Source organism: Pelodiscus sinensis, chromosome 22 (assembly GCF_049634645.1).
Source record: "Pelodiscus sinensis isolate JC-2024 chromosome 22, ASM4963464v1, whole genome shotgun sequence".
NCBI lineage: Eukaryota > Metazoa > Chordata > Testudines > Trionychidae > Pelodiscus > Pelodiscus sinensis.
In genome coordinates, this window is record NC_134732.1 from 20,770,137 (window position 1) to 20,787,968 (window position 17,832).

The window sequence follows — 17,832 nt, forward strand, 5'->3', positions numbered from 1 at the left end:
GCCCCGGCCACTGCAGCTGCTTCTGCCCGCCATGCAGCTCCTCCGGCCCTGGCCACCAGAGCAGCCACCTGCCACCCGCCACACGGCTGCACAGCTCTGCATAGGAGGTGGGTGGGGTCGAAATTTTTTCTGCATGCCCACTCAAGTGCGCAGCTTAGAGGGAACCCTGCTTGTAACATGCTGTAAAACACGCAGCATTTTTTTAATGCTTTTTATTGTAGATAACTTTGAAGCTTTCCTGTCCTTCTATCATAATTTTCATTGTCCTTGAAGCCTGGCAGTTTCTCTGGTTTGATTTTATTGCTCTGTATGGCAAAAATGAAATGTAGCTAGTAGGAGCTATCGATGCACCATAAGGAATCTTTATATCCGCCTGATATTGTCTGGTCCTCAGTGACCTAGTTACTGGTTTTCTGGTTTGTCCTCTGAAATAAAAAGATGAAGCCTCTGAGATTTTATTTTCTTAGGAATGGAATAATGTAGGCAATTTTAGGTGCTGTGATTGTTCTCTTCTCTAAGGTAAAAATAACTTCATTATATTGTCTTTGAAAGAATTGACAGAAGTGCGGTTTATAAATGGGCAGACCTTAAGACCTGTGTGTAGTTGTCAGTGTCCTGTTAAATTCTGATTTGTTACATCCAGTCGGGACTGTTGTTAGCTTTCACGCAGTGATTACTAAATTAATGTATCAGTTAACATGTGGTTTTCAAAGGTCAATTAACCCTTTGAAAATAATTCTGTTTGGTCCTGACAGCATACCACAATCTGTCCTAGAATGGTGGTCTCCTTTTCTTAAAGATGAGACCACTAGTGCTTTGGGGGGGGGGGAACTGGCCAGAATTTTTAGTTACCATAGAAGTCCATGTTACCATCTTCTGTTGTTACCGCCAGCGTTGTTAGTGCAACAACAGCAGGTAAAAGCTTGCTGATGTGCAGAAATTATAGAGGGCCAAGCAAAAACTCCAAATCTATATGCCTTCAAACTTTGGGGGCCTTTGGGGCTAGGTCTGAACTTCATTACTCCTATTAACTCTTATTACTGCTCTTGTACACTTGTGTGGGAATGGAAGCTTTCTGCTGCATAACTGACCAGCACTTTTCTGCCTGCTTCATTCGTGCATTTGAGCTTTCTAGGTCGCCTCGGGGATTTAGTAAGGAGTTTGGGGTTCCACAGCTAATGATAGCAGAGATGGGGGTATCACAGGGCGGCTGGACTCTTTAAAGGGAAATAGAGCCTCAGCACACTCGCAACAAGGCCAGTTCACCTCCTCCGTCAGGTGGTTAATGAGAAAAGAAGGGGCTAGGGCTGAAAATATAAGGGAAGAAGGGACAGATTTCCTGGAATTGTTCCTGGAGAAAGTAGCTCAAGTGGGAGCCTGATACTCTAGTTAGGAGGGCTGGAAGTGGCAATATGCTAGAAGCCTGGGGAACTGCAGCTACGGGTGACAGCTGCAAGGAATAAAGGGACAATTTGAACTAAATCCAGTGCCAGGGACCAGGGCTGGGGGATTCCTGCATCAAGGAGAGAGAATTATTTGAATCATGGAACTAGTAGCCTGGTGTAAAGTATTAGTGTGTCTTTTAGGGGATAACACTGATCCCGCTCCAGAAGGGGAATGTTTTCAAAAGCTCTGGACTCGGTGGATTATTGAGAAGCCCCAAAGAGAGGGAAACTGAAGAAGGAGGCTGCAGAGTCATCTCAGCGGTGAGGGGGCCTTTGGGAGGTACCAGGAGTTCCCTATAAGCTGAGTGCATGGCTCGCTACCCAGGAGAGATTCTCATGCTGCCCAGCTGATTAGTACAGTGCCCACAACCACACATAACTAGCGGCCTGTGTTTTATAATGGTGGTGCACATCCGCACATGCCTTGGTGCACAAAACAAAATTTATTCTGTATATGGATGGAAAAATTAGAGGGGAACTTTGGAGGTGGCTGACCATGTTACATAGCCCATATTCACCCTAAGGGCCTAGTATAGAGTCAAACATTTCCCTGGTAGGATGGCTTGCATTATGCATCCTGGAGGCCTGGATCTTAGTCAAACAAGTGTCAGAAGTGATCAAGACTCATACTACACACCTGCCCTGTACTGTAAGCAGAAAGGACTTTGCTGCCTGTGGAGGATTCTGAAGAGGCCTCTTGGTCCACCAGCAGTGCTCTTGAGCTATGTCTACATAGGGACCCTCTGGAAGTCAATGTGCATAAATGCCAACTCCACATGGATGGGTCTCATTTGGGAGCCAAGAGGCCTTCACTTGCTGTAACTTAATCTTCCTTGGATAAGAACATCCACTCGGGGGGGTCGAGTGGCAGGGAAATTACATCACACCATCAATGGATTCAACTTAATTTTTCGGAGTGTCCCCATGTAGACACTGCCTGAGTAAACTCTGCAAATTCACTTGCCTTTCAGCAGCAGAGAAAGCTTTTGTATTAAGGTGTGGAAGCGATGGTGCCAAAATGAAGTGAAAGTATCTGTTTCATAAGGGACATCATTTAGTCCTGTTTTCCTACCCTTCCCCCTCTACTTGTGTGACTAGCTGCTTTCAGGTTCCATGCACATTAGGGGAAGATACGTAGGGTTGCCAGATGTCCGGTATTGGCCTGGACAGTCTGTTATTTGCGGCCTCTGTCCCATAAAAAAACTCAGAAAATACTGGACTGTCAATATAAAATGTCTGGTATTTTCTGTTTTTTCTAGGACGGAAGGCCGCTTGAGACAGTCTTCTGCTGCCGCATCTCGTAGGGGCGGGGGAGCGGTGAGCGAGGGGATTTAAAGGCACAGTACCTCTATTTATTTTATGTAGGTATTTAATTTTTTTGCTCAACAACTTTGGTCCCCTGTGGAGTTTTTTTTCCTTTTTGCTCGACCAAATTTTTTTTTCCCCTCCATGTTCAGTATTTTTTTCTGAAAGTATCTGGGAACCCTAAATTTATATGTATCAAAATGGAGTATTTCTCACCAAGTAATTTCTCTTCTAGTAATGGCATCTCCTTTTATCTAGCCCTGTTCAACCCACACTTTTTATCAAATCAACAGCCAGTATACAGTTCTGCAAAGAAAACCTGTTGGAATAAACATTCTCATTCAGTAACATTACAAAAACACTTGTCTCAATTCTTGAGAAATCCACATGAAAATGTAGATTGAGGATTTATCTAGGCATGTAAAGTATATATAAACCAGATAGCACTAAAGTATGGGGGTTTCCTAAACAGATTTTTCACATTTAAATCTGTTTAATGTTTTTGTCTCAAATAACTTGTTGTTTACGGATTCATCCACGAGGGGGCAATGCTCTTCATGCAGAACTAACACAGAAGAAAACTCATAGGCAAATTGAAAAATCTCAGAAGTACGCTAACTTGGAAAAGATACAAGCCTAGGCATGTCATGCATTTCAGATTCAACCAAAGGTTTTGGTAGAATATTAAATCCCATCAAACTCTGCACGAACTTTCCTCTATTTGCTTATTTCACACTGTGTATCTAGAAAAACCCCATGAATTGTAATCCACTAGGAACAGATTTTTCTAATGTGATACAACACCGCTTCTAGAAGTTGCTCTGATTGTGGTGGAAAGAATTTTTTTGCTCCTCTTGATCAGAAAATTAATAGTTGAGCTCCAGGCCTGAATATAGCATTGGTATAATTTTCAGGAACTATTCTGTTACAAACCGAAGAGTGGCCACTAGAGGCCACAAACCAAAGCTGTTGGCCACTAGAGACATATATAGAATGTGCTATTCAATAGGGGAAAATATTTTTGTTGTGATACATAGTATTGTTTGTATGCCCTAGTTTCACTAACAGCCTATCTCTTTGGCAAAAACCATCCCTGGTGGAAAATGAACATTTCTTGACTGATCGGTTTCCAGCCACATAGCCCTGCAATGTGTATGTCGGAGGAGTTGTGGGGGGAGTGCTGATTTCAAGGCCCAAAAGTCTGTGTGCAGTAATCCCATGGATTTTAACCAAACTGCATATTATGCAACTGAAAAGATTTAGTCCTGCTGCACTGGAGAGGAAGGGAGGATCTGGAAATAAGACTTGACCTGATGTATGTTTGGGGTGCTGGGGCAGGGTTCCTGTTATTCATGAAGAAGAGAGAGATAGGAAGAGGCCTCCTGATGTAGATGTGTTTACTCCAGCCAGTCTGAACCGGCCCTGTTTCTTGCTCTATACACGTTTCAGTATAAAACGTAGCATATTTTTAAATATTTATCTCTTAAAGCTGTATTCCCACATTCGAGGATACTGAGCTCCATCTCAGGAAAATAAAACCAATTGCATCAGCCTACAATCTTGCCATGTTCTTAAAGACCTGAACTCTAATCTAGGAGTTAGTACCTCTGAAATGAACGGGGCAATTTACACTTCAGAACTTTTCTTTCATGCTCTCTGCAAAATCAGGTTGCTGTTTCTGCATCTGTTACCCCGGTTTCATGTTTTGAATGTTTTCGTTGCAACCAGAATGGCTGGACATTTTGAATGAAAGTTGAAATTTTGGAGAAAAATTCAAAGATTTGTTTGTGCCCCCAGTTAGCTTGGAAATGTTGTTTTAAGAAAAGCGAATAGACTGGTGGAAATGAGTGGGCTTCCTTGTATGCTTACAAGAGAAAACAATTGGAGTTAGCCAAAAAAGATATCTTGGCATTGGAAAAGGTTCAGAAAAGGGCAACAAAAATGATGAGGGGTTTGGAACAAGTCCCATATGAAGAGCGATTAAAAAGACTTGGACTTTTCAGCTTAGAAAAGAGGAGACTAAGGGGGGATATGATAATAGTCTATAAAATCATGACTGGTGTGGAAAAAGTGAATAAGGAAATGTTATTTACTTATTCCCACAATATAAGAACTAGGGGTGATCAAATGAAATTAATAGGCAGCAGGTTTAAAACAAACAAAAGGGAGTTTTTCTTCACTCAGTCAACGTATGGAACTCCTTGCCAGAGGATGTGGCATAGACTAGGACTTTAACAGTGTTTTTAAAAGAGCTAGATAGATTCCTGGAGGTTAGGTCCATCAATGGCTATTAGCCAGGATGGGGAGGAATGGTGTCCCTAGCCTCTGTTTGTCTGGAAATGGGTGACGGGAGTGGGATCACGTGATGATTACTAGTTGTGTTCCCTTCTTCTGTGGCAACTGGTATAGGCCACTGTCAGCAGACAGGATACAGGACTATATGGACCTTTGGTCTGACCCAGTATGGCCACTCTTATGTTCTTAGCTTTTATTACAGCACTGAACATTCTTTCATTGTTAATTCCCTTTTTACGTGCTCACCAAGGTGCAGCTGCACTTACCGTGGTGTGGCGAATACAGACACTGCAGAACCAGCCAGTCTGGGGATTAAACAACAGTGCGAGCTAAGACCAATAGAGTAGAATTTCTCCATGTCTGAACCCCCAGGCTACGTCTAGACTACATCCCTTTTTTGTAAAAGGGATGTAAATTAGACGTATCGCAATTGCTAATGAAGCGGGGATTTAAATCGTCCCCGCTTCATTAGCATAAAAATGGCTCCCGCTTTTTTTCAGCACGACGCTTTGCCGGAGAAAAGTGCCAGTCTAGACGCTGATCTTGCGGAAAATAAAGCCTTTTCTGAAAGATCCCTTATCCCTCTTGAAATAAGGGATAAGGGATCTTTCGGAAAAGGCTTTATTTTCTGAAAGATCAGCGTCTAGACTGGCGCTTTTCTCCAGCAAAGCTCCGTGCTGAAAAAAAGCGGGAGCCATTTTTATGCTAATGAAGCAGGGACGATTTAAATCCCCGCTTCATTAGCAATTGCGATACGTCTAATTTACATCCCTTTTACAAAAAAGGGATGTAGTCTAGACATAGCCCCAGAATATATACTCTGTACAATTCTTTACATGCCCAAGCTATGCCGGCCATATCTACACAGCTGTTTTAGCATGCTAATGTCCTGCTGCCAGAGCTTTTCCCCACTGCAGTAAAAGGCTCCACTAGCTTCTTGTTGCTGGTCCTTTCTCCACTGCCTTCTTCTTGCTGCAGCCTTCCCTAACCACAGTGAATGGCTCTGGCAGCTGGAGCCTGTTGCTGGCGTGGGTAGCTACATGTGTCATGTCTGTACTCTGCACACCTCTGTAAGTGTAGACATAGCCTTCCTGGGAGGATGGAAGTGCTTGTCAGAAACATCAAGTGCATGTCTCTTGAATAAAACATTTGTTTGCAAAAGCTTCGTTAAGTAAAAGGCACCACAGCCATTTGTGCTGTTCATATTGAAGTCCAGGTCTGGATTTGGTTAACTAGAGAGAACAGCATCTTCTAAGGCAAGGGTGGGCAATAAGTGGCCCGTGGGCCAGAGGCAGTTTGCCAGGGTTAGCCCCTGGCGAGCCACCAGATGCTTTATTTACCTGTGTGTCCACAGGCGTGGCCGCATGCAACTCCCATTGGCTGCGGTTCACCATTCCCAGCCAATGGGAGCTGCAGGAAGTGCTGTGGGCTGGGTCACTGCTTCCCACACCTCCCATTGGCCAGGAACAGCGAACTGCAGCCAGTGGGAACTGCGAGAAGCTGTACTTGTGGACACTCAGGTAAATAAAGAGGGGAATCATGTCTGGCTCACAGGCACTTGTTGCCCACCCTTGTACAGTCTGGTCTACATGTGGAGTAAGCTAGGACGTGACTTTGAAGTGCATTGGCCAGTCTTCACTAAATCCCCATGCGAACACCCTCACTGCGTACCGTGACTGCCTTTGTGCAATTTAAGCCAAGCTGCACAGAGGTAGTCTTGGTGCAGACTAAGAGCATTCATACGGGGAGTTAGTGTGGGGAAGCTAGTGTCACGAGCTACATCGGGCTCTTTCCCCAGCAAGCCGTTAGTTTACTCCATCCGTCGGATTAGAAGACTTGCTGGTAGGGAACAGGCAGCTATTTTGTGATAGCTGGGTGATGGTAGATGCAGTGTCTTCAGGACAGGATCTCTCTCCTTTAATACTAAGGCTATTATTTCAAACCATTTCAGAGAGCATTAACCCCAAATGAGTGACAGTCATGTCTCATGACTGCCCTGTCTTCTCTCTCCGCATGGTTGTTTGTCTAACGTTAACATTGAAAAAAATGAGACTGCTTTTTTTTTCTTTGTTTCATGATTTTCTGTAAGAAAATATTCAACATGCTTCACAAAAGTTAAGTCTCACAGCTCCACTCACATTAGTGAGTCGTTCGGCATCCCAGCTAGATGAAGCCATCAAAAACAAGAAGAGATTTAGGGTATGTCTACACGTCAGTTGTTCCGAAATAACCTACTGGTACCTACACTACAAGCCTTCATTTTGAAATAATGTCCAGCTGGAGGACTTCTTACTCCAACTCCTGTAACTCTTGTTTCAGGAGGAGTAAGGGAAGTCGAAGGAAGAATGTTCTTCCTTCGACTTCCTACTGTGTAGACCGTGCCAAAAGCTGAATTAAGTTATTTTTACTTCAGCTATACAATTGATGTAGCTGAAGTTGTGTAGCTTCATTCGACTTTAGCCCTGCTGTGTAGACATGCCCTTACACTGTATATTGTCACACTGCATTAAAAGAAGGTGCCTGAGACCCTTTCCATGATGGGATGCTATATAAACTGCAATCCCTCTAGATCAATAACTGCTCTCCCACATTTTTTACCTGATTTTTGTGTTCTTCCCAATGCCACTGTGTATTTTCCGCACTCAGAGCACATCTTGACTACAGTTTTTTTTCTAAAGGAGGTACGCAACTTTGGCACTAATTTGCAGATCTTCTTCCGATTGCATTTTCGAAAGCAGCTCTTCCTAAAAAAAGGAAGTTTGTGGGTTTTCGAAAAAGGGTTTTTTTCCTGAAAAACCTGCATCCAGACTACTTTCACTTTTGAAAGACCCGCTTTTGAAAATGCAATCAGAAGATGATATGCAAATTAGCACCGAATTTGCATATCTCCTTTCGGGGAAAAAGCCCGTAGTCTAGATGTGCCCTCACTTGCCTGATGTTTACTTCTGTAATGCTGTGTATTTTACTGTAATGCTGCGTATTTTACAAGTATGTGGAAATTCCTTTCCCATGTTGTCGTAGCATTAAAAGCTTTTCCTTCCGAAATAAGGAAGGTGTATTCTGTGTATTCTTGTCCTTCTTTGATCTAATTGCCTTTCTTTCCTTCTAGGTTCGCATAATGAAAGAGAGCGATCCACCCTGGAAGCCCACTTTCATTGTGAAACCTGATGGCGGTTGTCAAGGGGATGGAATCTACCTCATTAAAGACCCCAGTGACATTAGACTGGCAGGAAACCTCCAGTGCCGGCCAGCTGTAGTCCAGGAATATATCAGCAAACCGCTGCTGATTGACAAATTGAAATTTGATATTCGTCTATATGTCTTACTGAAATCTTTAGAGCCATTGGAGATTTATATAGCCAAAGATGGACTCTCTCGATTTTGTACAGAGCCCTATCAAGAGCCGACTCTCAAAAACTTGCACCAGGTATTTATGCACCTAACCAACTATTCACTGAACATTCACAGCGGGAACTTTATCCATTCTGACAACGTAAACACCGGCAGCAAAAGGACTTTTTCAAGCGTTCTCTGCAGACTGTCTTCCAAAGGGGTTGATATCAAGAAACTGTGGTCGGATATAATTTCATTGGTGATTAAGACTGTTATTGCACTGACTCCAGAGCTGAAAGTTTATTACCAATCTGATATACCAGCAGGAAAGCCTGGCCCATCTTGCTTCCAGGTAGGTCAGGAATTTAATGTAAGAGGTGTAGTCTCATGAAAGATAGCCACATCATTGCTCTAAACCTCCCTGTAACTATATTGGAGTGAAGTGATTTTTATGCATAGATTAATCGTGTGTTTAATTCACTTCCTAAAAAGTTTTGTCTTTAACTTTTTTTGACAATCACTAGTAGGGATAATAGTTGCAAAACGGGACAATGTCAAGTTCGCAATTTATATTCGCCTCACAGTTTTTGGTTTGCAGACTCTCATCATGAGTGTCACAGAAGACACCTTACTACCACCCTTAAATGCATCTTTATAGTTTCTGTAGGGTTTCAATCACATTCAAACATTTCCCTTTGCCCTCTGGAAGCTTCAGTGTTGAAAACTGCAAATCATAATAATCATAGATGCTCTGATAGTGATGAGTATAGTATAAATACCTGGACAGAAGCATGGTGAATGTCACCACTGGTGATCAAAGTACATAAGCTGGCAGTAAGTGCTAAGCACTTAGCTCATTTCCAAATCCCCTATCCTCCTCATTCCTTTCCAAACGTTGGCATCTGGACGGCATTCGGATACCCCCCGGCATCCCAAAATAGTTATTCCGCGTCTTTTGAGCGCACCTGTTATTTTGAAATATAACGGGCTCGCTATTCGGACATCCCTGTAAACCTCATTCCACAAGGAGTAAGGGACATTTCAGAAGATTTATTTCAAAATAAATGCTGTGTACACAGCACCAAATTTCAAAATAAGCTACTTTGAAATAAGATGCATGGCTCAACTTGCGCATCATATTTCTACTTACGATGCAATGTAGACGCACTTTCACTGGCCCAATCAGTTGAAACGGTACTATGATCCAGTTCACTCAACCAGGAAAAACATCATCCGGGTGGGATTTTTTGCTGGTTTTGTTTTATTTTTTTTCATAAGAGAGGAAAAGGAAGAAAGATGAGTCATGCAATGTCCAGCCTCACAAATGACCTTTGCAGAACTGTAATTCAGGCAGGTCTCACCAGAAAACCGTGACAGGCTATGATTATATTAGCGAAACTCTATCATTAAAGTGGAGATGACCACTGAAGCACCAATTTACCAATTAGTGTCTAAATCCACAATAAAATGCTCTACGGATAACTACACTTCAGACATTTTTGTTTTTTGTTTTTGTTTCTCTCTCCACAAAAAAGAGCCTCTGAGTAGTGGCAAATCTATATTCTGGCCACACACAAAACTAGATGAGTCTACAGTAAATTGGTTTCCATTGCAGGAGGGTGGTAGATTTTCACCTACCTTAATGATCTCTGTAAAGTCTGTGTATTGTGCTAGCAGCCTCAGGAAGGGAGAGGCTTAGGTTTTTGTGAGGAATGGCAGGTTATGTGTAGCACCTAAAAAACTGGAATGCATTGGAGAAATTGGAGGCCAGGACAGTCACTTTTCCATTTTTCTTTAAACAAGATCTGCAAAAATCACATAGTGGCTAAAGGCAAGCAAGTCGTGTCTTCAGCAGGACATTTGCAAAGGTTGTGCAGATATTGTGTTTAGTATGCTACAGAGAGCTCATGCAAGGAAAGATGACCACAGCAAAGAAATCCCTGTAGAACTCAAAGCCCTAGCCACTAAATGCCATGCACACACTGAGGAAGAGAAACAGCCCCTGTCCCAAAGAGTTTACAGCCTAAACAAACAAGACACATGAAGTGCAGAAGAAAGGATGGGAGAAAATAATTAAGCTAATATTTCCAAGTGGGGAAGTGAGACAAGAAGAGCATAAGTGATTTGCTTAAAGCCATGCAGGATGGCTGTGGCAGTGTTAAGAACTTAACGCTGATCTGAATCCCACTCAAATGCCTTAACCTTTCCAATCATTCTTCTTCTTATTACCACATGGTAGCCTGTCCACGAAGGTAGAGATTTAAAAGATCCTTATTAATATGTTTTGTGGGAATGGAATTTTGCATGTCCCTACTCTGGAGAAGTGTGTCCCCAAAGATAAGGCGAAAACAAAGTTTAGGTCAGCGGTGGGCAATCATTTCTAAAGGGGGGGGGTCGCTTCATAATTCCTGAAGTAGCTCCAGGCCGCCCTGGAAGGGGCGGGCCCCAGAGACTTCTTGTGCTCCCCTGCCCACAGATCCTGATTGACCTGGGGATGGGAGAGTGCATGAAGTCTTTGCCCCCCACCCCTTGCAACCTAGAGAGAACCGCCAGTTGTTTTAAAACAGTTGGTCATACCCTCTAGGTGTCACAGTGGGAGGAATCTTTACGTGCTCCCTCGCCCCCAGACCCTGATGGGACAGGGGAAGCACACAAAGTCCCTCACCTCTGCCCCCGCCCTGTCCCTCACCCCTGCCCCCTGTTTTAAAACAGCTGGCAGTTTCCTCTAGTGCCAAGTGCCCCTGGCGAGAGAGGAGACTTCATACGCTCCCCTGTCCCCAGGTTTAGATTTATCTGAGGATGTGGGGGTGGCAGGGCGGCGGCGGGCTGGATCCATCAGCTTGGTGGGCCGGATCCAGCCCGCGGAGGCTGTCTTGCCCCTCCCCGATTTAGGTAATCATGTTGAATAGCAGGATGGGAGAGAAGTCCCTTTAGTCAGATGATGGTACATAATGATGTGTGAAATTCTCTAAAAGAAATTGCAGAGAGTGAAAGTAACATGTTGCGTTATGCACAGATTTTAGGATTTGACATTCTCCTAATGAAAAATTTGAAGCCTGTGTTACTTGAAGTAAATGCAAACCCCAGCATGAGAATAGAACATGAGCAAGAGGTAAGACCTTCACGCCTGACGTGATATTAGAATGTAATTGTTTGGAGTTTGGGTTTTTTTGGTCTTTTTGTGTTTTTGAAAGATGGGAGCTGTCTGCTAATATGAAACCTGTAAGGGTTTTTGTAATTTTCAGCTTTGCAATCATTGCTAATCTGATACTCTTGAAACATGACTTATTGAAATTGTGAAACCTCTCTATCATCTCTGTCAGAAATGTACTTATTCACCATCCCTGGCAGTTGAGTTAATTGTATTTAGGTTAATATTAACCATTTTTTCATGTTTGTGTATATAAATGGTAACATTGATGACAATGATCCTTTTTTCAATGTATTTAGGTGATGTGACTAAAATTTCCATAGTATCATTTTGTATGATAACAGATAAATATACAATGACAGACCATAGAACACTTTGGTAAAGAATAAAAATTAAGACCTAAGGGATATGAATAAGACTTGAGCAGCAATGTACTAAATAAGCAACAGTTCTCCATTGAACGGTTGTATTCTTTACAAATTAAAGCTTTCTCCAGGAGTGTTTGAAAATGTCCCAAGTCCTGTTGATGAAGAAATAAAAGTATCTGTCATCCGAGATACCCTTCGTCTAATGGACCCGCACAAAAAGAAGAATAAAGATACGCAGTGAGTATATTGACTTGACTTCTGTTTGTTAGCAGTGCCTAATCCTAATAGTAATGCTCAAAAGCTTTTGGATTTTAAAACCTTGCTTTTCTAAAGTCCTACAGTGTGATCTAATGAGATCAGATTCTAGCTACCTGTGCATAGCTCCTTACTGCATACTCATAACAGTTTTTGAGCATTTTTATTCTAATAACTTGATCTAACTTTAGTGCCAGTGATCCAGTAATCCATTCTTACTGTTGCATAAGTTTGGTTCCCAAGTATCATTTTTGACTCCCAAAGTTCAGATTTTGTATATTTATTTGTTTCGAAAGGCACTCAATCCTCTCTTGACAAATGACTTGCCTTGTCTGAGCTGAAATATGTAGAAACTGCATGCAAAAATTGTTCCCTTCTTCTGTGATGAAAAATAATAATCACTCAAAAGCACAATTGTAAGTAGTGATAGTCACCATTCTAAAGTTGGAGCTTATCTGGGAACGAGTCTTTACACTAAAGGAGCATAACACAGCCTGCACAGAAGTGCCTCTGATGACACAAGATTAAGAAGAGGAAGCAGAAATGCTTTCTGTTTTAATGAAACACCTTGTTTTTAAGCAATCTCTTGGAGCCAAGAAAGAGGAAAATGGTGTTTCATTAGGAGCAGTTGCCTAGAAGTCTGTCTCTACTCTAAAATGTCTGCCTTGTTCTCCTCTTGTCACTTAGCAGTGAGCTTAAATTGATTCTTCATATTCTATGATGAGTTCAAGGACAATTTTGCTATTCTTGCATTGAAAGAAAGAGCAGGAAAAATAGAATTGTGTATATGTAGGGTTTTTGTATATATAGCAGGAAAGTTTTATCTTCTGATTGCTAAGGAGTATACAATCAAGGCATGATTTTTGACAAAATCAGCTAATTTTTTTTTCAAGTGCAGTATTTTTACATTTATTTGTGGGGGCAGCTAGTATACATGCTGGGTGATTACTAGCAATCTCACTCTGATCTTAACTGTATTTAATTTTAACCCTTAGTAAGAGTATTTCAACACTGAGAACTGAAAACTGGTTCATATTCTCCATTCCTGTAATTAAATTGTCTCCTTTATATTTATCCAGCCATTCATTATTCCATGCATTCATTAATGATATTTAAATATGGGATAGAAGATGCACCATATGGTTACAAATAAGGAAGTTAGTGAAGAACTCCAATATGTGCTTGGAATGCTCACTCAGTTGAGCATCTTTTATGGCACATTTTCACTGCAAAATAATTTATAATAGGCTTATCCTGTGACGAGAGAAACCAGTGTCTCCTCTCAGCATGAATTCATCAGTGACATAGCTTTTCTCAGGATAATCTGGTTACAGATGATCTTGTTACTGGGTATCTTGGTATCATCAGCACAAGACAGTCTTGTTCCTTGCTTCTTAGGTAGGCTTTTTCCCATGTCTGAGCTGTGTTCTTAGTATATGTTTGTCTGGATGGATAGCAATTCAGGTGCAATAGCTCCTCTTGCCTCCAGACAAGATTTATCTCTCCTCTTCGTAAATACTATCTCTGGTACTGGGGATGGCATGCCCCTCTCGGAGCGTCTCCTCCAGGAAGATTCACTCAGGGGTTCAGATTCTCACTGAAAATGTGCAGCGAGGGCTAGTTTGGTTTAAAGACTAACCAAACTTTTGGAGTCATGCTAGCGTGCATGGAAAGAAATCCGGTGCCTAGTGGGGAATGGGAGTTCCTCTAAAAGTTGAACCAAATTATTCTTGAAACCTTCAGGGACATAAAAGTGGTTGCCTGGGTGGAGAGTCTGTTTCAAGTTCAGCGGCCTGATTCTTATCACCAACACCAATTTTATGCCAGGGTAATGACATTGGACTGTGCAGAACTCCTATGATAAGACTGAAGCACTAACTCAGGGGTGACCAACCCACTAAACGAAGAAAGTCAAAACAGCAGCGGAAAAAATGCCAAGAGCAGCACCGGATGGCTTCCTTGCCCCGGTGAGCTCCGGGGGCCGGGGACCGTTTCTAAGAGCGGCTTCATGAGCCAAGGGGGAGGCTTCACGAGCTGCACTATAAGGAGGGAAGAGCCGCCCCTGCACTAACTTCTCTGGGTTGTTCTCTTAGCACGTTTTATAGCATTTTCATTTTGGGCCTCTCTTTTCCTGTTTCAGTTGGGTTTCAGTGAGTGCTAAAATGTGTCTTTTGTTTTCCCCTTTCTACACACATTCCTTCTGTGCAAGGGTCCAGTTCAAAGATTATAGCTAACTAACCAGTTAAAAACACAAAGGACTAAACAAAATATTATATTTATCCATCATAGTATTATTGCTATTCTAGTTTGCATTGACTGCATGGTTATAACTGAATCAGGCCCATTAAGACGAGAAAAATAATTTAAAGAAGTTGTATTTTGAAAACCAACCATGCATCAAACATCCTCCAGTTAATTTTTGCTGATAAGCTGCAAATGGACATTGATTGAAATAAAGTTTAGCAGCGTATGTAACACTCAGTTTGAACACATGAGGAAAATTGAGAGAGAATTCACAAGCTGCAAATGAATGGCATATTAGACAGGTGACTTTCCTACTTTGGGGATGGATTTCATTTCCCTCTAATTATCTTGTAGATTAAAATAAATGAAGCATCAAAATGAAAGTGAGTTTTAGAAATCACCCAAAGCACTTCATTATCAGGCAAAATTAATAGGTCAGATGTATTCTGTAGTTTAATTTTTTCTTTGGTTTTTACTCTTTATGGAGCTTTGATTTTTTTCATTCCCCCATGAAGTGTTATATATTACATTGAAAGTGCAAGTTAAGCAAAATGAAAGCCGCACATTTATTATGCTGTACATCTGATTTTCTCCAGCAACATTCAGAGCCTTCAGAACCACTAAGAGCCAATCATTATTTTGGCAATGCCAGTAGTAAGTAATTAAAAATCTACAGCAATACAGACCAGTTCAAGTGAATACACTAAATGCATCCGTAGACTATGTATTTGCTATGTATACTGAATTATACATTTGCTTTGCATTATAGCTCTTCAGAGTCTGAGCCCTAGGCCTGCAAATACTTATTTATCTGCCTAATTTTTATTTCTAAAAGTAGAACCACTTGTATTTAAATTTAAGGATACGCTTAAGTGTTTGCATGGTCGGGAGTGCCATATCATACTGAATGATACAGAACTAGAGTTCTTTTAGCCTGTACATGTCGATGGGCTATGCATATTTGGGAGGTGTGTCTGGAGCTGGAAAGGAGGCATGAGATTCCCGTTGCCTGCAGGATGTTCCTGCCTAGCATTGCCAGATAATGAGTAGAAATTAATGCTCTTCTTTGCTGCATTAACTTCCTCCTTGTGTCTGTATTCTCTGTTAAAAGCCAGTTCCCTGCAGAGGAACCAGTCATAGGAAAATTTCCTGAGAGATCTGTTTGTGCGAGAGGTATACTGGTCTGAGGGTACAGAATCTACAAGGTTGGAGCTTCCTGTCTCAGCCTCTTCAACACCTGAGAATTCAGCGGCAACTCCACTGGGTTCACCTTGGGAAGCAGGGATATAAAATCCTGTTTAACTGGTTAACCAGTCAAAGGTAGTGTTTAACCGGTTAACTGATTAAAGGGGGGATGGGTAGGCGACTGCTCCAGCTCAGCTGGACTGTAGCACACCCCACCCCCCAACTGCAGGCAGGGTCTGCTCCAGCCTTGGGGGACCTAGCGGGGGGTCATTCTGCCAACTCTGCGCAGGGTTGCTGGCTCCCAGCCTACACAGTCTGGGTGGGAGCAGCCCTGCGCAGGGCCAGAAGTAGCAGCCTCACGCGGAAGCCAGGAGGGCTAGAGCAGCCATTCACCTGCAGCTGGCCACAGGTGGGGGCTGCTTCCAGGTACTGGTTAACCATTACCAGGTAAGCATCACGATGCTTAGCAGGTAACCAGTTAACAGGTTACCCGTTCACATCCCTATTGGGAAGTTTCCTTCAATATACTCTGTAACTCTAGCTAGTATATGCCGTTCTTTGCTCAGTAGTTTACAGACACGAGAGGAGGATTGCACTTATGTGAACCAAAGCAAAAGGCAGCTATCCAAACACGTCTCAGATTCTGACAAGCTGAAATTTAGGTTTTCTTCTTGCCTTAGTTTTCATTTCCAGGCCTAATTCTCCATTCTTTAGGCACTCAGAAGCCTTTAAAGCCGGTTCTTCCTAGCACTGTCTCTGCAGTTGGGGGCAGGGGGGAAGGGACACAAGGGAGGCAGAGGTATAGCGGGGGGACCAGGCGTGATCCAGGAATCAACTGGTTCCCAGCTCGCACCCGGTCCCAGACACCACTCCTCTACCTTTTAAATGTATTAAGAGCCGTCAGCTGATTCCTGGTTCGTGCCTGGTCCCCCTGCTATGCCTCTGCCTTTTAAATGTATTAAGAGCTTCGCAGCTCTTAATACATTTAAAAGGCAGAGCTACTGCAGGGTTAGCTCCCTAGGCTGGGAGCTAACCCCGCTGCGGCTCAGCAGTTTCCCCCCTTATCGACTAATCGAGTAGTTGATGGAAATTCCTTGATTAGCCGATTGAGCACAGTTTAACATCCCTTGTATCCCTGTGAGTTCCATTTTGTGTGGTAGTGTTGTTTTTAAAGCTATTAAAGCTTGAAAGGATCATTGTGTTCTAGTCTGATGTGCTGCAGAACATCAGCCATGGAATCTTACCCAGTAATTTTGGCATCAACAAGCCCAGTATCTTGGGCCATATTTGTTCGTAGGAGAGCCTATGTTTGGAACTCTTGACCAATCTTCTGAACTGAATCACTGAAGATTGTCTCTTTTCTTGCTGCATGAATATTTACTGAATGAATGGCTAACACATGTCCTCCTAATTTCTGATTTGACCCTTTATGCACTTCTGATTTCAGAACCACATTAGAAAGAAGCGTGTTTCCCAGGTTTCATTTATTAACTTGCAACTGTAGTTATTTTGCTCCCAAATTTAAGGTGCGCTGAAAACCTTCATCTCAGCCTCTTCAGTAGCCTGTGTTCTAGTGTCATCTCAGGAGTGTATTTTCTTACCAAGATGACTGGGAAATTGAATGTAAAATAAAAAGACTCATGTCCCTCTTGGTGGTCATGGTTAGCTTAAAGAGGCATCGTCAAGAGTGATAGCCTTGTGATGCAATATTAGTCTTTTAAAGCTCGAGATGTAAAGTGTATTGTGTTATACAGGTTGAACCTCTCTAGTCTGGCATCCTTGGATCCTGACCATTGCCGAACCAGAAAATTTGCCATACCACAGGTGATCAATATTACCAACACTTCCACTGTTTATTGGGCTCTGAGAAGACATTTAAGGGCATATTAGAGCTAAATAAAAGCACAGAACACTGAGAACCAGGACTGGCGGCTGTAAACAAACTTTATAGGACAGCGAGAAACTTGGCCACACCCATAATAAGTGGACATCCGGCTAACAAACATCATGGTGGACCACGTATGTTGCCGGACTGGAGAGTGCCGGACTAGAGAGGTTCAACCTGTATTACAATGTTTCCTACAGTTAAATTTGCTCTGAGTTTGCTCTTTGTGGTTCACATGCATTTCATAACTTTTTGAGGCGGGCAGAGTGAGAAATTTGATTTAAAGGAAATGTGAACAATTAAATGGATGGTCTAATGATGCTAAGCAATACTGAAGTAAATCAACTTTGCTCATGTAAACAGAAG

At 42.4% G+C, this 17,832-nt stretch overlaps 1 protein-coding gene across 4 annotated transcripts in view; it reads left to right on the forward strand.

The window, feature by feature from the left end:
- The window catches only part of TTLL11 (tubulin tyrosine ligase like 11), a 136,301-nt gene that overhangs the window by 37,087 nt on the left and 81,382 nt on the right, over positions 1 to 17,832 (forward strand). For 3 of the 4 annotated variants that reach the window (XM_075905425.1, XM_075905423.1, XM_075905424.1), the window contains 3 exons: positions 8,155 to 8,730; positions 11,395 to 11,490; positions 12,016 to 12,134. In XM_075905425.1, the coding sequence (XP_075761540.1) occupies positions 8,155 to 8,730; positions 11,395 to 11,490; positions 12,016 to 12,134 (791 nt within the window). The remainder of the gene's footprint in view (positions 1 to 8,154; positions 8,731 to 11,394; positions 11,491 to 12,015; positions 12,135 to 17,832) is intronic. The other variant, XM_075905422.1, reaches the window with a different exon arrangement.